Source organism: Electrophorus electricus, chromosome 7, assembly GCF_013358815.1.
Source record: "Electrophorus electricus isolate fEleEle1 chromosome 7, fEleEle1.pri, whole genome shotgun sequence".
In the NCBI taxonomy this organism is placed as follows: Eukaryota; Metazoa; Chordata; class Actinopteri; order Gymnotiformes; family Gymnotidae; genus Electrophorus; species Electrophorus electricus.
Genome location: NC_049541.1, coordinates 5,287,427 through 5,310,762, shown reverse-complemented (window position 1 = coordinate 5,310,762; position 23,336 = coordinate 5,287,427). Strand labels below are relative to the sequence as shown.

The following is a 23,336-nucleotide window of genomic DNA, read 5'->3' as shown; positions in this document are numbered from 1 at the left end:
TTGGATTGGTGCTGCTGGTCAAGCATCTAAAAGAAGCACTTTTACCAATTTACACGAGTTTTCATTTAAGACACCGAAAATTATCGTAAACGCACGTGGCCACGCACGTTCACAGTCACTCCATTTGGTTTATTGTTAAGAATCACCAAACGTATTCTCGGAGAACAGTGTATTCTTCAGCGCCGTGTGCTCGACAGAAATGCGAAGCTCTGATGAAGCTTCACTCTCACGCATGTTGCGTTTAGCCTACGCTGCAGTCAGATCTTACTGGTTACCTTTGGAACCGGAGAATAAAGATCTGGAGAAATCGCGCAAGCAGAGTGTCGGGCACGTCACACTGTTTTTTTTCTCTAAACAGCCACACTGTGCGTGTTCCTGCCTTGTCATTTATCCGGGGTCACACACTCCGGACCCTCGGGCTGCAATAAGTCTATATGGGAAGCACCCGTTAAGAAAATCTATTGAGAGGCAGTCACAATACGCGCGGCTTTCACGACTCAGTGAGTCAGTGTAGTTACAGCTGCTCCACTGTCTGTCTCAGTTCCGCAGTGAGTGGCGCGTTGTGCTTTGGGTGAAAAAGTTGAAATCGCAGGTGCTCTCAGTCACAGTCGTGCTCGCATTGTGCAGACGCCACCTTAAGCGCCTTGGATATTTTGAAACGATATAAATGACTTGCATGTTCGCCCGGGAACCACAGCAACCTGAAGCAAAGGAGGGATTGTAGCTGTGCCCGCAGTGTCGAAGTCAAAATGGTGAGTACAGCATTTTCTTAGGGTTTTGTAGATTTCATGTATGTGCACAAGCATAATATGATGCTCACGGCGTTTCGTGGATAAAAGGACACGAAACGAGTAGACGTTTGCGTACAAAATATCTCATTCAGAAGAGCGATGTTGAGTCCAGTTGGAGACGGTTTGTTTAGTAGGGGTCAATATGGTTGGGTTTAATAATTGATAAGCGCGAGGAATGATCATTACAAGCGCACGCACGGAACACTTGGGATTTAGCACAGGTTATGGAGTACCCCATCTCAGGTTAGACCTTTGAAAGGGCAAATGGTGTAGGTCTTTTTTTTTTATCATGAATTCACAGTATGCGTTCATACAGCGAAGGGTAATATTAATGCTCGGTGTATAGAAGCACGCATGTATATAACGCATGTGTCGTTGCAGGCGAACGTTGAGCTGCATGGTTAGCATACTGTTTTCTCACACCCTGACGTATGGATTCACATCCTATAGCTATGTACCTCAAGCAACATAGAGCATTAAAGATGTCTGAACAGAATGTGGCACAGCAAGGTAGGGTATACTGTCGCCCCCACCGCTCAGAACTACAACCCTCCGTCAACGTGAAATAAAAAATGAAGAAGTAGAAGTCCTCACACGTATGTGCTTATCTTTGAGTTCCTGTAGTAATCACTGGGAGAAGCCTTCTTTTAAGTAAATATGTAATGTAAAGTAACTTTGGGATTAGTGGACAGCCGGTAATCATATTTTTAGCCAAAGTAATTAAATGCAGTAATATACTGGTTCTTATCCGGTCCGTATAAGAATTCCTGTACGCGTTTGAAGTTTTAGCTACGCGCCAAAACGTAACGATCGAATTAGCGATCAAGGAATTTTTTGTTCACCATTGCATGATCTATATTTCCTGTCCAGACACTGCAATGGTACATTGATGCAACAGTGAGTCACCACAGGAGGCTCAAGATATCGCTTGCAAACTCAGAGTAGATTCCTCATCACTGTAAATTCTCCCATGAGTGTATAGTCATTTATATAGATATTTATTTAGACATCAAAAAGAGAAACCAGTATTTTCATTGCTAACTAGTTAAACAAGAGGCAGCAAAAAAAGGATTATACAACTATTACATTTTTGCTTAACATTTCACATTTATACTGTGCTGGGGCAAGAGTGTGTGAGGCTAACTGAGGGGCAAAGTTTCTTTATTAGAAGACTTATTGTAAATTTTCTGTTTTGCTAAGTATCCCTCAGAGTAGGAAACAAAGACTTCCGTGTGCTGACTGAGTTAGAAATGAATGAATGAACAGACACCAAAAGCATTCAGCGTGTAATGGCACCAGTTCAACTCCCACCAACCTGCAGCTTCCAGTTGCATAATCTAACTGCAACCATTTGCAGAATGTCGTCATTATCGTTTGTCTGGTGGGTGTGCAGAAGCTAAAGATTGTGATTGTAATTATTATCGGAGGATTCTTTAAAATCATCCAGGTATTTTTTTTAAATTCAATTTTAACCAATCTTTGAAAAAATAAATATTTCAAATATAATCTAATATCATTTGTTCATTTTAACACATTTCTGTTCAAGATAGTTTTACTCTATCACAATTGAATATCCCATATACCTGTTCACATATGGATTGTACCCCATTTAATTATTGAAAAACAAACAAAAAACAATGGATGTATTATCATTCAAAAAATGACAACCAATCCTAATTAGTTATATTTTTCAGTACTTCACCATTTTAGAATCTTTGAGTAATTCCTATTTCACATTCAAATTTATTTGCATATCGCCTTTTTACAACAGGTGTTGTTACAAAGCAGCTTTACAGAAATCTGCTTTACAGAGAATCTGGGCCAAGGCCCTAATGAGCAAGCCAAGCCTGACAGTAGCACAAAAACTCCCTAAAAGCTAGAAGAAGAAAACCTTGCAAGGAATCAAGGCAAAGAAGGGGAATCTATACTCCCCTGGTCCATGCCAGATTAAAAAAATAATACACACCCGATCCTCCCCCAACAACCTCTTATTATTACTATTATTATTATTATTTACATTTATATAGCACCTTTCTCATACATGCTTTACAGACACACACACACACACACACACACACACACACACACACACACACACACACACACACAGACACACACACACACACACACACACACACACACACACACACACATACATACATACACACACACACACACCGATGAGACATAAACCTATGGAAGTATACTTAGTTAACAAATAGATTAATTTAAACATTAAGACAAACAAAATTTCATTTTTTATTATTTATTACAAATGAAACAAATATTACTGTTGTCCCAACATTTTCTGCACATGTAGGTATTGATGTGAAATCATGCTTCCTTTGTTTGCATACATGCAGAATGTCTCCTATATATGTACATTTAGAATAAGCCGAAACCTTTTGTTTTTAAGGAAACGAAAAAATCTCCACTCTTTTTAACCGCTTGGAGTACTGTTATTCACTCAGTAGCAGAACCAATCAAAATCTGTATTTCGGATTGGGGTGGAGCAATCCCCCAATGTGTAAAAGTGGAGTGGATGGACTGTGAGCACACTGCCACAGCTAACTTGTCTGGTAGCCCAAATATTTTTGCTCTGTAACACTAATTATATTCTTAGTCACCATTTGTATTATTACACTATGTTATATTTATTAAATGACTGTTACATTGCTTATTGCTGTTACTATATTAAGATAGTATTTGATGTTCTTCACAGACGCAAGTTAGCAGTTAGCTATTTGCATGTAATGCTGAAAGTGAGGATTTGTTTGTCAGTACTGTAGACAATGACACAGATGTGTTTTTTTTCAATCAGAGAAGGAAAAGATGAAGCAGGTCATACATCAGCCTCCCCTGGTGATCTGGACAGACACGTTAGCTGGTTTGTTAGCTAGCTTGCTAATGCTGCAGAGATCAAAGTTTAGTTGTTCACTTATTTTAGTATCAATAAGAACATCACATGTTTTAAACAGAAAAAAAACGTGTTTTCAGCTTATGTGTAGACTTTGTCACTAGAAATCTATTGTAACAATGTGCTGATTAATGTGTTCTCTTTGAGATTTTATAAATATAGCAAACAGAAAAGTCGACACACCACAGGATTTGAATATTTCAAGGTGAGACTCAAGTTAGGACACGTTATAGCATTATAGTGTATGTGCTAAAAGTAATTTTTAATACTCTGCTATGGACAATGAAGGTGTTTTTGTCAGTCAGAGTAAGAGACCACCAGGACAAGATCACAAACACCCACCCACACACCCACCCACCCACATCCACACCCACACATACATACATACACACACACACACACACACACACACACACACACACACACACACATACGAAAAGCCATTTTATCTTTCAGTAAACATATTGTCATAGCTAGCTAACTAGTGTGCTAATGTTTGTTTCTTGTCACTTTCTGTCATTTAGCTAGCAAGATACTACGACAGAATGCCTGACAGGATGTCTGTCTTTATTAGCTTAACAATTTTCTTTTTTGTCACCTGAATGAACATAATAGATAGAGTTAACTAGTAACGACGGATAAGTCAACCAACTGAACCAAGGATGCATTGTCGACATCGCTCTGCTATGCCACAGTGTTAGCAATGCACAATGACATAGCAAACAGATTTTCCTACTAGAAATTTGAACCAGACAGTAATTTTTAAATGTCTTACTTCAGTTATTAGACTATGTCTCTGGTGATGTAAAACTGAACATAAGATGATCCCGCCTCAGCCGTTACCATGGGGACGCTGTAGCCCGTACATTTTGCCGCTCATCACATGCTTTTCGTTTTGTAGCTCTAATGACATTATTAGTTTTCTGAGTAATTTGAATGATCAATACTTTGGAATTTTACTACATAAACTGTTAAGTAGCACAGCGGGTATAACTTTGTTTTGACAGTGTTGTACAGTATGCATCGCAGTCATCTATTGACTAGGCCTGTTATTAAAAGCTTGATCACTTGTGTATTTTTCGGCAACATATGTTCATATTTTCTGATCCTAATTATAATCATGCTTTACTGCTTTAATTAAATGTTGTTTACGTGTAAAATAACACATTAGGTTAATCACCACTTACTCCCATTTCTCGTCATTATGTGCTAAAGCAAACAAATTAAATCAGGATGTAACGTTAGCTAGCTTGTGTTGTCCAGTGTACTCGGGAGTTTAACAAATTTGACAAAGATGACAGGAGGCCTGAGAAACAACAGTCAAGTCATTTATTTTAAAATTAGAAATGACAAACTGAAGGAATAAGTGCCTGATATCTACCTAAGCTGATCTTTGACATGAAAAAAAGAAACTTTGAACATAGGATGAAAAGCAATGATATCCATCTGTAGAGTTGCCTAAAATGCTAAAAGGTTGTGAATTCATCTAAACTGAAAGTGTAGCGCAGTGTGTGAAAAACACATGCATGCTCATTCCTTAGGCATAAGACTCTTGGCAATGAATCAGCTGATGGAGTTTTTAGCTTGCAAGTTATTTTCAGATAAACTTTTTTTTAACATTTAAAGTGTAAACACTAATAAAGTTTGTACATTTAGTAAGGCAGTGTTAAACGGATTCCCTTAATCATTTGCCCACGAACCTCTGTGAAGGTCTGGGGACATTGCTGGAGATTTGCTTTGGAAAAAAGCAAAACCAAGGAACAAAAAACTTAGAAAACTTTGCTGTATTAAAAATACTATCGTTGAAAGCAAGTTCAGATTGGGTTACTCAATGCAAACATTTGTGCAAGAGGAGTGGGTATTTCCGAAATAAAATAAATATATATACGTGAGTGTACCTTCAGATAGGCATTATTAGTAAAACACGTGAAGTTTCAAGCTCAGGCCCTCTGGTAAATCTCTTGTTGGATAATAATGTGCAGCCATGACTCACTAACACTGTCAAGTCATTTATTAAGTCGTTGGCATGACTTCATAAGGTGATCTCACTTGTTATCAACTTGATACCCCACTCAGTAATTTAGTTCCTACACTTTATGACCTTATTGCCATGACTTCTTGCCCTTGTTCCCACACGTTAGCAAATGGCTACCACTGGGATGTCACCAGAGAGCCATTACAGCTTACCTTTATGAAACCAAAGGAAAACTTTTCAAGCATGATGAAACATGTTTCTAGATCTCTTAGTACTGGACTTCAAAGTAGTTGAATATGTATTGGTGTGCAGCTTGATGTCTTAATGAAGTAGGAAAATAAGATGTGCCGTGATCATCCTTAATTTTTCCAGATCTCAAGGAACTGCCTTAAGGAATTTAAGCCTTCTGATTCCCCCTCCAAACAACAACTGAGTACCAAACGAGAACTGGAGCTCGAATTTAGAACTCAGTTCACACAATATCCATCCTGTTGCTCCTCATGTAGATTGCTATCGGAACCCCAGTGTTCTGCTAGCTGCCATAAAAAGCTCTTCTGCCATTTGAATGACAGCTGTTAGCAGGGAAACTGCTGACAATAAACAACTCAGAACAGAACCCCAGAACAGAAACTGCTTACTCTGGTTTACCCTCTCTCTTTCTCTTTCTGTGTGTGTGTGTGTGTGTGTGTTTTTTTTGCTTTTTTATTGCACCTGTATGCCCGAAAGGTTCCCACTCCTGTTGGAAACGAGAGGAGAAGAAAAAGAACTCAACATTTGCTAAATCTCTCATGTTATGATTAGCAAGTAGTAGCACTAAGTCCGAATAAAGTGGATGTGCTTAGAGTTACATTTACAAAGGAACGATAAGTTACTCTACTAGGGACAGTGTGTTACTTCTCCTCAGTCAATACCAAACAGGGACATAGAGGAAATACACGGCTGTAATTTCCTGTTGTCTACCTCCATTTCCTGACAAATGTGGTGTCATCTCTGTTGTAGAAGTGTAGATCCCTGCTGACTTTACAGCTCACTCGGAGGGTCCATCGTATTATTTGATAAAGCATCCGAGAGATGAGTTAGAAGTAATTGGATTCAGAGCCCAGGGGCGGGTGAGTGTGTGTGTGTGTGTGTGTGTGTGTGTGTGTGTGTGTGTGTATACACTCACATGTGCCTCTGCACTCAAGTTTAGTGTGTTTTTGGGAATGTGATTCTGAGGTCTGGCAGTAAGCGGTGTGAACGGGTAACAACACACAGCCTCAGAAAACAATCAGAGTTGTTTCGTTAGTTGATTTTTATACTCACTACAGCAGGAGATTTTCCTTTCTTTGCAGCGTCTCCACATCATTAAGTCTTCTCTTCCATGCAGGTTCCTGTAAACCCCTGATGGTTCCTATATATTCCAGTGGCTTTGTCAGACCAGCTGCTCCAAAATAATCACTTCTCCCTTGCAGCATTAATAAGAAAACATTACAACACTGCTAACAGAAGGCCAGATTTGTACTGATTTTGATCTGTAATTGTCATAAGCAATACAAATGTTATGTGTTATTCTTTTGACGTTACGAAGACCAGCAGTTTCATATTCTGATCCAGGCATTCTAGGTGTAACAACAGCGAAGCAATGCATGCTCGGATGGCTTGAAGCACAGCTGATGGCAGAGAGCGATGTGCTCCTGACGCTGCGTTTTGTGTGTTTTCAAGGTTCTTTTAGGCTGAGCAGTTGGCTGAGGTTCTGTGGAGGCCTCACCGTGCGTCGGCTTCCTCCCAGGCTTTCCATCTCCCGGCGACCCCAGGGCCAGGATCGCTCTCCAAACACCAGCTGGCAGAATGGCCGTCTCACTGGTCCTCCTCCTCTTCTTAACCTCTCTGGTGAGCGCTGCAGAGGACGCTGGTCATATGGTGTGTGTGTGGGGGGGGGGGGGGGGGGGGGGGCGTCAGGGTGGAGGGCGTGTGGATGCTGAGAGCACAGGTGACCGGGTGGTGCTTGCAGGTAGGGGTGGAGAGGAGGGCAGTGGGGCTGCCCAGGTCTACGCGAGCCTCACCGTGCAGTATCGGTCCTCAGAAGGGATATGAAACGAGCACTTGTGTTTCTGATTTGCCAAGATTTTGGGCTGCAGTTGCTGTTAATAGCACTAGAGAAATGTCTAGTGCAAGCTTTTGGAATTTGGCAGCGAATAGAACGAAAACAATTACAATGTTTTGACACATTTGTCAGAAATATATAACAAGCTATGGTTTCGTGTGTGTTCTAAATTCAATTTGGTCTTACTCATTTATGGTTCATAATAGATTTTTATAAACTCCAAATTTAAATTTCTTTAGAAAACATCTGTTTACATTTAAGTCTATTCTAATTGATAATATTAAATAAGATTTGTCATTGAAAATTGCTTTTGGTTTGGCTTGATCTTTATCCAGAACGTCAGCCTGTATTTGCTGTATTTTGTTGTACAGATTAGGTTTGTGTGTAAAACGTGTGTAGTGTATGTAGTCGTATGTAGTCGTTTGTAGTGTGTTTTTGGTGGATTTTGTTTTTTAACATCTTGGTTTATAAGAATTTTTAAGACATGGGGTAATATATTATTTCTTACATATACAACTACCTTTATGTTTTAATACTTTCATCAGACTAATCTTAAGACTATTTTTAACCTCAATAATGACAAATATAAGGTTTTGCTCTTTCAGTTTTTAAAAAAAACCCACTTTTTCATATGCATGCACTCGCGCGCGCGCGCACACACACACACACACACACACACACACACACACACACACACACACACACACACACACACACACACTCACTCACACACACACATACAAAGAGCCATGCTTTTTAACTCTACTAGGTCTACTGTCCTAGTATCCTACTATCCTACTATCCGTAATTGCAACTAAGCAGCCCGGTATATCATTATTTATCTCATGTGATATATTCAGTGCAGAACTGGTCTAATGTTTTGGTCTATGAATAGGTTTGCAGCCTGTGGATTAAGCTAATGCCTTGCAGGCATGTCCACGCAAATGCTGGGTAGGCATCAATCTTCTGCATCTAATTATTGCCAGGAAGGTTCCCTCTTCCCTCCTGAGCTTGCAGGCTGCTTTAATATTAACCATCACTAGTATACAGTCTCGTCAGTATCATAGACAGTGTCCAGATCCTGTTATTGATTGTAGCATAAGAATGATCATTTACTGTTAATATTTTTCTCAGAGTGCTGTGATCTGAAACACGAGGTAAGAGAGTATTTGCAGATCGTTCCAGTCCTTGGTCTGCCACTGTTTTCACTGTTTTTACCTTTTTTATAGTTTTATGCTTTTGAGTTTTGAACAGGTTGGTACTTTTAAATTCCTTTACTGTGCACTGCTGTGATAATGGCGAACCAAATCCAATCATGTTTTCATTACTTTACATTACTACATGTCGCCATTTCACTGTATCATCAGGTTTCCAAGTTTTCCACATTTTAAATCTGTGAATTGCATTCACAGTAAAGCACAGTAGGCAATAACCTTTTATTATTTTACTCCATAGTCAATAATTAACTTTCTAACCTATTACAATCGAAATGAATGCAAATCGATACAGACTTTTGCAGATGTTTTTACATCTGTGACTGAGCATTGCTCAGCCTGCAGTCTACTGTACTGTGCCTTGCTGTGTGTGTTCAGCACAAAAAGGCCACACAGCAATAATAACGAAATCTGATATTATAAATAATATTTACCAGCTGAACCTGTTTTTTGCAGGGCTATATGAGCTTTGTGCGAAGCATGATTTTACGTGCATTAGCATCTGCTTCATTCGGCCAGACCAGTTGAAAGGCTCCAAGGGAGTTGTGAAGTTCCACCAAAGCCTTTGAAACACATGTGGTAGCTGAACTTCACGGGGTGCAGACGTTGTGGAGGTCCTACGATATTATAACAACAATGCTGTCACTGCTAACAGCAACTCCACTTATGAATGTAAAATTAGAAGCCTGTCTTAGAAGGGCCGGATTCAGGAGGGAGCCGTGACGCTCTCTGTCGCTCCGTTGCAGACGCAGCCCGCATGGTCCGAAATCTCCAACAACTGCGTGATCAAGCGCGAGCAGGAGAGATGCATGGAGAGAATCGCGCTGCACGACCCCACACAGGACTACGAGTTCGGTGAGTCACGGGGAGAGGCGTCCACGGCTGTCTCGCCACCCTCCGTCTTGGCTCCACGTCGGTGCATCGCCATCTCTGTGAGAGGCATCGCCCCTCCTACTGCCTCCCAAGTGCATCGAGTACATCCCTGGCAATACGTGTCATCCAAATCATCTGCGTCCCCCCACACACGCACATGTGCATGCATGTTCTTATTCGAGTCTTGTATTTATCAGCAGTAAACAGGAAGTGAGGCCTATGACACCTGGCAGCAATTACAGTGGCAGAGATGGGAAAGTGGTTACGTCTGAGGCCGCCTGAGCACTCACACTTAGAGAGAGAGAAAGACGGAGGGGAGGAGAGAGAGAGAGAGAGGGATAGACAGGGAGAGGCAAAGAGAGAGACAAACGGAGAAAGTGAGGCAGAGAGAGCGCAAAAGAGGCAGAGAGAGAGCAAGGGAGAGAGACAGCGAGAGAGAGCAAAACTATGACTCATAGCTTTGGCGCCCACAAGGCCGCTCTAGATAATTCTGACTGTTTAGAGCACAAAATAATAGATTTTAAAGGGATAAAACAGCGTGAGCTTCAACCAATTAGTCATTGTGTGTGTGTATGTTTTCTAAACTGTGTATTCACGTTGCTGGAAAGGCACATTGAAGTTTTAGCAGGTGTTTTAAGAAGCTGTTTGTTATGTATGTAATGTTAGTCAACAGTACAAGATGGTGGATTAGAATAATCAAAGCCGTATTCCTTATTACATCTGGTGCATGGTTATTTATGCTGAGTTTCTTTTCCTTGTCATTTGAGGGGTTAGAGTCGTAAATGTCACTTTTTTGCATGCCGACTTACCTGAGTCATCTTTACAGTTCCTGAAGGATTTTCTTCTGCTTTGCTGCTATCTAACAAAATAGGCATGTTAAAATCAGTTTTTCAAATGCAGTAAAATAACAAAAGTCCCAAAGTCTTTTTCCTGATCTGTGTAACTGAGACCAGATGTTTTCCAATAGAAATCCCTGATGTACAGTGTCTATGCAGAACATACAATGTATCAACTTTGTTTCCTTAAAATAGTTTCCCATTTCTTTAAACTAGAACTTCTGGAATTCAGATGAAGGAATCTTTCAGCTAGAAATAAAGCAGCAATGCTTGCTAGAGAGAGAGGGAGAGCGAGAACTCTGCCTGTTGATTCACCCTTTCATTAAAGGAGAAACAGAATGGACTCCCACTACAGTCCATTATGAAAATCAGTATAGACCAGCAGAACCCTGAACCAGGCCTTATTACTGTCTTTTGCTGTCGCGCGACCGTCTCGCGCTGACCGGAGAGGGGACAGCATGCTGGCGGCGGCACCTAGCCGGGATATTAAAGCTCACAGTACAGGACGCGCAAGGGGTCATTATTTGAAGAGGACCAGTGAGGCTGCCTGTGTGCTCCTGAGATGAACAGCCATACTCGGAGGTGGGAGGCTGCATTCCTGTGACTCATGACCGGAAGCTTCCTTCTGGAGCACGTTCCCATAGACCCATTTCGATTTCAGATGAGTGGAGAAACATGTATTTGCATTGGGGTTGAGGAGTATCTATGTAGAAAATTACTGGGCATTTGTTTAGGCCCTCCGGGAATGTTTTCAGCACCCAGAATAAACGGTGCCAAGCACAAATGAATTAAGCATTTTAAGCCTCTGTTTTACCCCAGACATTGTACCGTCATGCATTCAAATCCAAGAAATCAATTTCTCTACATCTTGACGGGTGATCGATCCCAGAACCCAGTGGATCAATGGGATCTATAGAAGCGCTGCTGTCTTTGTAAGTCATGCCCCCACCACTGCGGTTTCAAACCCACAATTCATTTAGAGCCCACCTAACATGGTTCTGGCTCATGCACGTAGACGATGCATCTATCTCAGTTGAATCGGCAGTGCCCAGGCAGGGAGGCTGTGGCACACCGTCGACTCCGCCTGCTCCATCTCCCCCTGCCAGTTTAGGCTTCTCTTATTTGCCCTTTAAGAGGTAATTGGCTTTGTGTCCAGCCTGCCAGACAGAGCAAAAACAGATTAGAGGGCAGGAGGGTAGGTGGGGGAGGAGAGGGTAGGTTTTTTTTTGGGGGGGGGGGGGGCAGTGTGTGCCACCAGGCAGACAAAAACCAATCTAGTGCTCTCTGTGTCCTCCACCCAATTACACCATCCTCTCAGTGCACAGGCAGGCAGGCAGAAAGAGAGAGAGAAAGAGAGAAAGGGAGAGAGGGAGAGGGGGAGGGAGGCTTGCATGTGTGCTGGCCAGCCGAAGCGTAGGACTGATTTCATGACTGGAGTTCATCAGGCAGGCAGCCAGGGGAACTATGAATTGCCTCCTCCGCCCGCTGACTCTAGCAGGACTTTACTGGCTGGCCTCCATGCTTTGTGTTACACAAGCTGATGTTATTCTGCTTCTTGATGTTGGAAAGGTTGTCCATCTGGAGCCAATCGCCTTAATCACCGAAACAACACCAGCGGGGATCTGTGGGATGACTTTGAAAAAAAAAAGATCTTGTCATGATCTTTTGTTTTTATTTGTTTGTTAATGGCGGTTGAGGGAGGGGATCAAGATGTTTTTACATGTCAAATACCAGACCATATTGCAGCCTCCCCCACTATACACAGACTTGCCTGTACATCCTCTGCCTTCTTATTCTAAAATATGATGATCTCCTAAATCTCTTAAATCAGAGGCTTTGCACTCTAGTGGTTTTGTTGCTTGCTCTCTGTTCCTCATTTCGTCCCGGCAGTGAGCTACAGGATGCAGTGCATCTGTCCCCATGTAATCCTGGGATTGTCTGCACCCCGCCGTGCTTCCAGAGCGAGGATGACCATTGTAATTTGTCAAGGGAAGGTGGGGGAGTCAATTCCGGTCCCACATCAAGGCGACAGTGCCGTGAACATAACGCAATGTTTCGCTGTTGGTCATCTCTGTCCCTGCTCCAGGGATGACTCAGGAGGGGGAAGCGTGAATGGAGTGTTGACTCGTAGTGCCCCCTGTTGGTCTGGGTGGCTGGGGAGGTGGTGGTCATTGATTATGAAAGTGCTGAGCTGAGATGGATGGAAACAGAGGCATCACTGTCAAGGTTTTTGTTGAGCCCTGCAGCAGTTCTTTGCGGCTTTCTTTGTCCTTTTGTTTCGCTGCTGAGCAAGAGCTAAAAATCTCCATTTAGGCCACATGCACCCTTTTGCGGCCCCTTCTTAAAGGAAATAATATCTCTTTTTATGTGAAATTGCTGATAGCTTCCTGTAAGGTGCACCAGTGCTTACTGTTGCATTCCACAGGCTGCGCTTGGGAATGGGATAACCTGACGTGTTGGCAGGCTGCCAGCGTGGGAACGATAGTGGTGGTCAGCTGCCCCAAGCTCTTCGAGTTCATGGCTCCTGAGGAGAGTGAGTGATTTTTATATGTAGCGCATGTTCAGAATGCATACAGAAGCTTCTGTGCTTAACAAGCTAGTCGAGTGGATAGTAAGTATCTTGACAGTGATTGCTTTCTGATTGGTTGATTGGTTTTCAGGCCTTGGCAGGATCAGCAGGAACTGCACAGAGAATGGCTGGTCTGAACCGTACCCGCATTACGTGGACGCATGTCTGTCTGATGAGAACGCCACCACTCCAGTGCGTGCCATCGCATGAAGCACTTACTACTGCTCACTTGTTAAAAGCTGCACAAAGTGTGACATTTGTGCCACTGTTGCACCAAATGCAATTGCTTTGCTGTTAATGTGCTACTTCATGTTCCTACAGGATATGTACTATGCGTCGGTGAAGGCCCTGTACACAGTGGGCTACAGCACCTCTCTGGTGTCCCTCACCACAGCCATGGTCATTCTTTGCAGGTTCAGGTCAGTCCAGATACAGACAGGGCCCAGTGATTGCACACCGAGAGTGAGTGAGGAAACCCAACCAGGGGTCAGGCTCGCTGCAGCACCTACCCTCCTCCAGATTCCTAAATCGGATTTCATCAGGGTCCTAAAACCCCCCCCTCCCCCAAAGTGATTCTGATTTGATTCTCTTCACTGTAGCTGCAGCTGTAATGAAATGGGCTCTGACTCCTGGGGATGGTTGGAGCTGAGGGTGGGGTGGAGCTGAGGGTGGAGCTGAGGGTGGGGTGGGGTGGGGTGTGGAGTTGCGTAACTGCTGTTAGCCTTCTCCACTCCTGCCTCTCGTGAGTGTGTACGGTAGCAGCACGCTCATTCCTTTGTGGCTCTGACAGGAAGCTGCACTGTACCCGGAACTTCATCCACATGAACCTGTTTGTGTCGTTCATCCTGCGAGCCATCTCCGTCTTCATTAAGGACGGCGTGCTGTATGCTGAGGAGGACAGCGACCACTGCTTTGTCCACACCGTAAGACCTGTTGTTGTTGTTGTTGTTGTTTTGGTTTTTTTTTTTTTTGTTTTTTTGCATCTTTATTGTATAGATTTTAGGAATTGAACCAAAGCTATCAAGAGCAACTTTTAGCAAAATCCATAGCAGGCAATGTTATTTAAATAATTAGCCATCACACAGAATTTGATCAGAAAGAGAGGTTGTGGGAGTCCCCAGTGGACCCAAGAGTATATAGCACTAGTTACCATTTTGCTGTGTTAAAACCCTCTTCACCTCCTCATAATACTGAATTTAATATGCTGAATATTCCTTTAGAGCCCAAACACAATTAATCCTATGTAAATTAAATGCTGAATCTGAATGTGAATGTGTGTGCTTTAGTTCCATTTGTATCAGAAAGACATAGGCTAATACTTGCTAAAATCATCCGAGTTCAGGCTTTCACCCCATAGCCAGCAGCAACATATCCTGTTTGCCCCTTCCTATGTTTGACAAATAGCCGTAATTATCAGTGTGGCAGTGGGGTTCAGCAAGCCACAGAAATATTCCATTAGTAGTCCATTAACATATCAATACCTGCTCAACTGTGCCCATGCTCGTTATACACCTGGCTGTGGGATGTCTGCCAGCCAATCAGAGGCCATTCTGATGACATCACATCTAATTGGATCAGGGAGTAATTAATGACCGTGGTAAAGGACATCGCTGCCCTGGTAGTGGGTGCGTTCCTTTGCAAGTGAACAGGATATATTGTGTTAAACATACACACAAAAGCACGCCCTGAAACACTAGCTATTTGCAATCTTTACTAAGAATGAACCTACTGAAATCCTACAGATTGTAGGTACAAAAGGGTCATGCGTTAGTTGACATGAATGTGAATCTTACCGTAAGATTCAAAATAGTTTTTGATTGACGTGATGTGTTATTTTTGCCAGGTGGCTTGTAAAGCTGTGATGGTGTTCTTTCACTACTGCGTCATGTCAAACTACTTCTGGCTCTTCATTGAGGGCCTGTACCTCTTCACTCTGCTAGTGGAAACCTTCTTCCCAGAGAGGAGATACTTCTACTGGTACACCATCATCGGCTGGGGTAGGTCTTAATAGGTGATTTAAGATGGAGTTAGATATATATCTATATATATATATAGTTGTTGTAATAGACATGGCTTAGGGAGGGTCCTAAGTAATGTTAAATAGATTTGCACAGCTGTCTGGTCAACCATTTTTATTGTCTTTGCAATTAGGACAAAATATATATATATTTGATAAAAATATAATATTGCAAATATACAGATGCATATTGCCTTGCAGTATAGCCACCTACGCTTGTGAATCCTTAATACAAGATTTGCTTGCATGGCTTTGACCAAAATTCTTCATTTGTTGGATCATCTGAATACTTTCATCACCAATTTGCTGTGAACACCTGTCTAGATGGTCTAAGAATGGATGCTCATAGCTGGATGCTCATAGCACACATTATTATACTACTGCAATTATAATAGTATTATACCTATATTAATGCAATTCATTAGTAAATTAAATTAACACCCACCCCACCCCCAAAAAAGACTTTTCGTCTGTCTTTTAGGAACCCCAACCATTTGTGTGACTATATGGGCTGTTCTGCGGCTGAATTTTGATGACTCCGGGTATGTTTCAGTGACACTAAGAAAGTGCCAAATTTAATCAGAAAGAAATATCCGTTCTGCCTATTAGTTCAGCCCTTTAAGGTGAATTCAGATCAGTGTGGCCGGCCCTATCCCCTGGGGAAAAGACGGGCCTATATGTAAATGACAAATATACGGCTTAGCACTTCTTCAATTTGCATTGATTTTCTTCTACTGCCGCAGCTGCTGGGATATGAATGACAACACTGCCCTCTGGTGGGTCATCAAAGGACCTGTCGTTGCTTCTATTATGGTAAGACAATTATTTATAGTGTTAAACAGTATTGCATAATATTAAAGAAAAGGAAAATTGAAGATACAATACCTTGAGAATATTCTAGTTTGCTAGATTCACTGCATCATAAGATGGATTCAAAATTAAGAGTGTATAGAGCTGAGTTTGCCTCTGAGATTGATTTTGCTGTCCTAGACTATAGCCACAACAACATGTAACCATAAATAGTGTGATAAATCCCTCCTGTTTTGTACCTCACCTCGTCAGATTAACTTTGTACTCTTCATCGGGATCATCATCATCCTTGTCCAGAAGTTGCAGTCTCCAGATGTCGGAGGGAACGAGTCCAGCATTTACCTGTGAGTTAGCCTGTTTTGATCACCATGGAAACCCATCTTACATACATACACACACACAGACACATACACACAGAGCTCTGACATACCTGATTGGTCGATCGACAGCACACCTGTGGTTCATTAGGCTCTGAAGGTTTGATTGGTGTATTACAGATGAATGGACAGTCTATACTGCAGCTATAGTAGCCACAGAATGCTTTGTAGCCTTGTGAAAGGGACGTGATGTCTGCAGGTGTCTTCCTTGACAATTAAGAACTGTTCAGCTTCACTGATTGAGAGTGGTTGTAAGTTTTAGTTTGGCATGTAGTTGTAGATGTTGGGTGGCTCTGATTTTATACACATGGTTAGAAGGAGATGTGTTTTATGCTTTAGCAAGGGAATGTCACTGTCTGGGAGTATTATTAGTTTTGTAATTTTGAACTCAGCTTCAATTTAGGACTTAACCGGGACACAGATGCATTTACAATAATTATTTATTTAGCATTGCAATTCAACTCAGATTTTTTGGTCTATTACATTGCCTAACACTACCTACAAAAAAGTGTGCACATTTTTATGTGCATATGAACGTGTGTGTTTGTGTCTTTAGCCAGATTCATCGCAGCTAAAATTTGAGTGTGTGTGTGTTTCTGCATGCATGTGTGCATACACTCAGAACTGTTTGAATGCATGTATGGGAATGTGTGTGTGTGTGTGTGTGTGTGTGTGTGAGTGTGTGCTGTCCTAAAGAGGTGTTTGTTGTGTTGTCTTTGTCGTGTTTAGCAGCTGTGCACAGAAATGCTTCAGTGAGCCCACACAAGCTGCCCAGCATTCGTGCAGGATGTCAGAACTTTCAACCATCACCCTGTAAGTGTGTGTGGATGTGCGCAGCAGAGCGCGCGTGTGTGTGTGTGTGTGTTGGTTTTCACTACTATAAGTCTGAACATTTGTGTGGTGGTGTGAATGTGGTGTTCATCATCACATTGTCGTGTCATTGTTGTCTACCTAAATAGGCCAAATAACGAAACTCTTGTGGTCATTTAAGGGTCATCTCAATCCAACTTCAATTTGGGTAGAACAACTCGATGCCATGTGTGCTGATTAATGGGACCTGCTGCATATCTAGCAACCCACACTATACCAGTGCCTCAGGTGACAGGCTAGTGTGACATTGCGGTATGTTTCCCGTTATCACGGCGGCACGGTGGAAAACCCCCGTCAGCCGCGTGTTCTGCAGCGCTCCGTCATGGCACCGTCGCCAGGTTGTGGCCCGGTTGGCCTGAGCCCGCGAGGGGACTGATGGGCTCAGCCCTGTGCTGTGTGTTGGCAGGAGGTTGGCCCGCTCTACTCTGCTGCTTATTCCCCTATTTGGGATCCACTACACTGTGTTCGCCTTCTCGCCCGAAGACGTCAGCAAGAGGGAGAGGCTGGTGTTCGAGCTTGGCCTTGGCTCGTTCCAGGTGAACCACGCACATTCTAACTCAAAAACCAAAAATAAATAAATAAGACACAACTTTTGTTCTGTATTTTTTTTTTTTGGTTTAGCCTCATCTCCATTTTTATGTTTCTTTTTTATTTTTCACTTTATTTCATAGTTCTCTCATAAAGAAATAATGACAAATATATCTGAATACTGTAATTAATTATGCATAAAAGGTAGTTAGTTCTATGCAAATGAGATTGTGTTAATTGGTGCTAATTGGTTTATCTTGGCTTCTGTTCATTATAAGCCTTATTTGGGTTTTTGGAAGACAACACATGTCTGCACTGGTCCTATAAAAAGTGCTATTTCTGATTCCCGTTATTTACTACAAAGTGTATCTCACGGTCGTGCTATGCAGTGGTGGGAATTGGGCCACATTTTAACACTGCAGCCCTTCTTACTGCTCTGAGATCAGCAGAAGTGTTATCACTGACCACAATGGTCACTGGTTAACCACATTCTCCCTCTAATTCTCTCTAGGGATTTGTGGTGGCTGTACTGTATTGTTTCTTGAACGGAGAGGTAAGCCTCTTTGCTCTGATATTCCGTCTGTGTCTGTTGTCTGTAAAGTCGAAGGAATGGTTTGACAGATAATCAGATTTACACAATTTTTCCCAAATGGAGTTAATCAGCCAAGATGTGTTTGGTCTGACATATGATTTTGTTTTATTGTGCATTGGAGCAAAGAAGCAAACGTCATGGATTTACAAGGAATACTTTTTGTAAATCCATACCCAAAGATTGTCACACAGTTGTCTCAAACTGACTAAAAAGTGATCACTGCGTGCTGGATATCTCTGCTGAATATTTCCCTTGCAAATAGATTTTTCATGGCCAAAGGACAGAGTCAGCACAGACCAGCAACAGCGGAGTGTCTGCAAAAATGTGATCTCCAAGACCACTGCAGGAGTTTCTTGTTCTGTTATTACATACCAGAATGCTGCACTTCAGTGTGGGAGGTTTATTGATTTACGATGCAACATCAGATGTCATTTACAGCTGCCTGTTTCACAGCCAGCAAGCCTGAACTAGTACTCTGTGAACAAACTGACTATTTGGTCAGAAAGTCTATAATTACACTGAAATCTGAAAGTTATGCAGGTAATACTATAGTTCCATTTTGAATGTAATTTAGTAAATTAGCCTAATATACCTGGTATTGTATTTGTTTATTTACAAATTAGATTACTTACCTGTGTGTTTAGAAATGTTTTTGTAAGATTTGGGCATTTATGTGCAAAGTTCCTAATGAGAAACTTCCATTAAATAACTACATTAATGCCATAGTATCACTGCAAGACTGAAGGGGCAGACATGTCTGGTCTGATTGGCTACATTTGGGGGTTAATTACAGATTATGTAAATTTCTTTGTGTGTGTGTTTGTAACATTTCCTTTAAATGTGGTTAGATCTTATACTAAACCTTTCTTGTACACAAAGCTTTGGTTTCAATGTCATTAAGGCCCAAATCTTAATATTTTTACTGAATGCAAATGGATCCTAAAAATCATTCTTTCAGCGAGTGTAGAATTGCTATTACCCCCCCCCCCCCCCCCAAACAGAGCTGAGAATTTTTAGGAAGGATAGAAAGCAAAGGAAGAATGAGCAAGTACAATCAGGGCAGGTGGGAGAGAGCGTGCACCCTTACAGCTGAGTCCATTAAAAAAATGACCTCTTCAAGTTTCTGCCTGAAGGTGCAGTCGGAGATCAAGAGGAAATGGCGCAGCTGGACGGTGAACAGGTACTTTGCTGTGGACCTGAAGCAGCAGCGCCACCCTTCGCTAGCGAGCAGTGGTGCGAACGGAGGCACGCAACTCTCCATCCTGAGCAAGAGCAGCTCGCAGATCCGAATGACCAGCCCCCAGGCCGAGAGTGCCAACCTCAGCCTACCCACCTGAACGCCTGATTGGTCCTGGCCGATGCAGCTCCTCCCCCTTCACGCACCGACCCCTGAAGACCACACCGCCCGTTGAACCAGCGCCAGTTGGGAAAGAGTTGGCCTCTAAAGTGGCTCCTTCATTATCTAGCTCTATCAAGTTAAGAAAGAAATCACTAATTATGATGCTTAAAATAAGAATGTTTTATAGATGATGATGATGATGATGATTATTATTATTATTATTATTATTGGTCAAATGCTATGTGTAATTAAAAAGTCTCGACTTTTTGAGGTATTATTTTTATCAAGGAGAGATATGTGGAGTCAAAACAGTTTATGTGCACAAGCTTTAAAACAACACCAGTGCCATTCAGTTTTAGAAAACCTCCACCCTACTGCACTTAGAAAATGTTATTTGAAGGCAGTGAACTCTGTTGTATTTAGTGAGTAATATTTTCAGCCTTTTCATTCGCAGTAATAGCCAATCAGAGTGGATGGGCAGAGCACATCAGACTACCCTTAATCTAGTTTAATGTGACTTGAAACTAAGGTGCATTTTTGGAGAACCACTGAGAACCACTTCTGCACCTGGGGGCTACACTGGAGGCTACATTAGCAGTCTCATGATACGATAGCTTTTATTTGTGGAACACTACAGTGAGTTTAGATATAAGAAAGTATACATTTTTCAATACAAATCCCTCTAAAAATGTCTTTTTTTTCCTCGGTCAGCTTGAAATATCAACATCTACATGTGAACATGTGAAAATATATAAATGACAAGGTTCTACAAAGAGGAAGGTTTACACAGAGACAGAATATCTATATAATATTTAGTGTTTCTGCCATTGTTCAACTGTAAGTGCCAAAATATGATTATTTTAAATTTGTCCAATCTTCAGTGCTTATTAAAGTGACATATAAAGGAAATCATATATATTTAGCATCGCTTGTATAAATGCCTAAGTAATTAAATATCCATCTCTATATAGAGGTTGTAAGATGTATTTTTTTACAATCAGCCGCAAGTACAGAGTATGTCAAGACTCGTGAATTAGTAACTAAATACACATACATTTAATTTTTGTTTAAATGTAATCATATATTTTGTTGGTATGTTTTTTTTAAGGTCAGTAATGGGAGTGTGATTCTGTAGTAATGGAAATGCTAGAAAAATTCCATTTAAACTTATCCATTTAATATATACATTTAAACTTAGCTAAGGGTGAAGCTGAAAAATTTCAAAACAAAGTTGAGAGGCATATTGTCACTAATGGTTTTCAAACAACAATTATATCAAAGAAAAATTCTGTTACATTACAAAATGCATCTTGTCTTGTGCTTCATACGAAGTTCTATGAGTTCTTTTAGGTAAACACTGAATAACATATTATGAAGGAGGCCCTAAAACATTATCTTTCATGTTTTTACCAACTCATTAAAGTGCCTGTTGGTAAAATAAATAAATAATGTATATCATAGTACATAAAATTGCATCAGACTAATTTTTAACTTTGACAAAAAATTGTATGTAACAGATGTACTACTGATGTCTTTAGGTTAAAATATCTTCAGATATTAATATTCTGTTGTATTAATAATTACTTTAGATGCCTCTAAGGCACGATGTACTGTGACCACTTTCAATTGCAAATGAATTTTAGGGCTAAAATGTCAAATGTCTCATCTGAAAGAAAGATACGAGTGAGAGAATTAATTCTCAAACCCTTTACAAAATAAGATTTGATGTCAACCCATTCACTTAACCAAAACTCTACTGACAATCATATTTGTCTTTTCTTTCTTTTTTGTGTATTTATTTAAATTAATTGATTTAGACATGTATTTTTCATGGGAGATGTAAACATACAATGTTTGCTAAAGGAACGATGATTCATCTTTAATGTATTTTGTGTGTATTTAAGTCTTTCTTTTGTTCTTTCAGTAATGAGGTTGCAACCTCTGATGTCAAAACAAAAAGATGTAGATGTAGAACATTAGCATAGCAGTACTGCTCATTGGTATGTGAATTTGAACTTTGTTTAATGTCATGTGCAGTATGTATGTGCTTTTACCACAGGTGCTAGTGGATCATTCAGGTTTAGGCTGAGGTGGCTGCTGATCTTTTGTGGCAAAGTGTTTGATGCGTTTCAGTGATTGTTCTGTATGTGCTTCATGTAACTTCTCATTTGTTCTAATCTGTGCAAATATCCATGTCAGTTGACCAGGTGCATACAGTGGCAGATGTGTATAATATTTCTCCACCCACAGCAAATTACTGCTTTGTTTGGTCTCATAATGGAGAGAAATTCTTCAAAACCATAATTGACAATGATGTGATTTTAAATTCGTAGTTCAGCATAACTCTCCAACAATATGGTGTATGGGATTTAGGACACCATGTTACAAATCAGCATATCTGTGTTGGAGAACTGTACAACTAGTTGTTGTTGTTGAGCAATTGTACAACTGTAGTGTTCAGTATTGCCTTCCATTGGAGGTTCCATTGGAGCAGAACTTAAAGTATGTTACTTGCAACACATAAGGAGTATATACAGGGAGCAGAGCAGGTCAGATGTAAGTCACTGAATTCCTGTTTACCAAAATGACCTTCAGAACTTTTTGTGTAGTGAGAAATGTATTCGCGAGAGAGGAGACTGCCTCCTGAGATTGACTAAAGACATTATTCGCCTGCATGAAGAAAAAAAAAACTTCTGCTTTCTATGTTCTTGACACCAGCTGTCTTTCTGAGTGAGCACTCTCAGAAGGTATCGACCATGTCTCAAAGCTGTTATAAACCAGTGCCAGCTGTTGAATAGTGTGTGTGATGCATATGCCTGCCACTAGGTGGTGTTGTGTTTTTCTCTATCATTGTGCTGGCCATGTAGAGGCAGAAGTATTGTGGGAGCATTTGGCTGGCAAGAATGAACTCTAAGCGGACTCTGTCTCTACACAGGCTTAAATTGATTCATTGTAGAACTGACTAGTGGACTAGTTGTACTGTGGACTCTTTGAACCCTGAATGTATTACATGAAAAAGTATCATACTAAGCTTTGTGGATCATTGCCTGTCCTTTTTTCATTACTGTTTTAGCCTAATGTCCAGACAAAGTCCTTGTTGAACTTTTTTTTTTCTACGTTCCATGGTTGATAAAACAACTCTGGTATTTCTAGTGTTTGTGCCAACTTTTTGTATTTATATGTGAATTTCTACCGTCTGTTATGGAGTATTGAAATGTTGGAGTACTGAGTGAGTGAATGAAAGAGAGAGAGAGAGAGAGAGAGAGAGAGATGAATTCTATAAGGAGGAAAAGATGGGCTCCTGAAAAAGGTCTGCTGTTCATGAATTTGGGCAAAAGTAACACATTAAACGTCAATTCAACGTACATTCAGAGCAGGGACACTGACAGTCTATCATTCTTTGAGAATATATATTTATTTCTTTGTAAAAGTGCCAAAATATTCAATAAATAGGTGAATTAATGATGGATCTTATGTCACAGACCTATTTTTACATTACGACTCATACACACACATACATATTACAGCCCTGCACTTCTGAATTC

The 23,336-nt window shown here is 41.0% G+C and overlaps 1 protein-coding gene across 6 annotated transcripts; it reads left to right on the top strand.

Annotated features, from left to right (window-relative positions):
• The first annotated feature begins 352 nt into the window (after positions 1 to 352).
• Positions 353 to 23,258, top strand: adcyap1r1a (adenylate cyclase activating polypeptide 1a (pituitary) receptor type I). Of its 6 annotated transcripts, none has more exons than XM_027021199.2 (15): positions 353 to 752; positions 7,385 to 7,552; positions 9,727 to 9,835; positions 13,115 to 13,222; positions 13,350 to 13,450; positions 13,580 to 13,677; positions 14,049 to 14,181; positions 15,102 to 15,255; positions 15,757 to 15,817; positions 16,019 to 16,088; positions 16,338 to 16,429; positions 17,195 to 17,275; positions 17,739 to 17,868; positions 18,372 to 18,413; positions 19,586 to 23,258. In XM_027021199.2, exons 2-15 carry the CDS (start codon positions 7,511 to 7,513, stop codon positions 19,787 to 19,789), a joined length of 1,425 nt encoding a protein of 474 aa, XP_026877000.1. In that variant the 5' UTR covers positions 353 to 752; positions 7,385 to 7,510; the 3' UTR covers positions 19,790 to 23,258. The 6 variants fall into 6 exon arrangements, with proteins under 6 accessions (XP_026877000.1, XP_026876998.2, XP_026876999.1 ...); XM_027021197.2 differs by having other exon boundaries at positions 19,573 to 23,258; XM_027021198.2 differs by having other exon boundaries at positions 17,192 to 17,275.
• The last annotated feature ends 78 nt before the right edge of the window (positions 23,259 to 23,336 follow it).

Excerpts from the sequence above, each read along its gene's own strand:
- adcyap1r1a (XM_027021196.2), top strand. The coding sequence starts at position 7,511 with ATGGCCGTCTCACTGGTCCTCCTCCTCTTCTTAACCTCTCTG. Across the intron at positions 14,182-15,101 it reads ACCACTGCTTTGTCCACACC|GTGGCTTGTAAAGCTGTGAT; the intron begins GTAAGACCTGTT and ends TATTTTTGCCAG. Across the intron at positions 15,256-15,756 it reads GTACACCATCATCGGCTGGG|GAACCCCAACCATTTGTGTG; the intron begins GTAGGTCTTAAT and ends TCTGTCTTTTAG.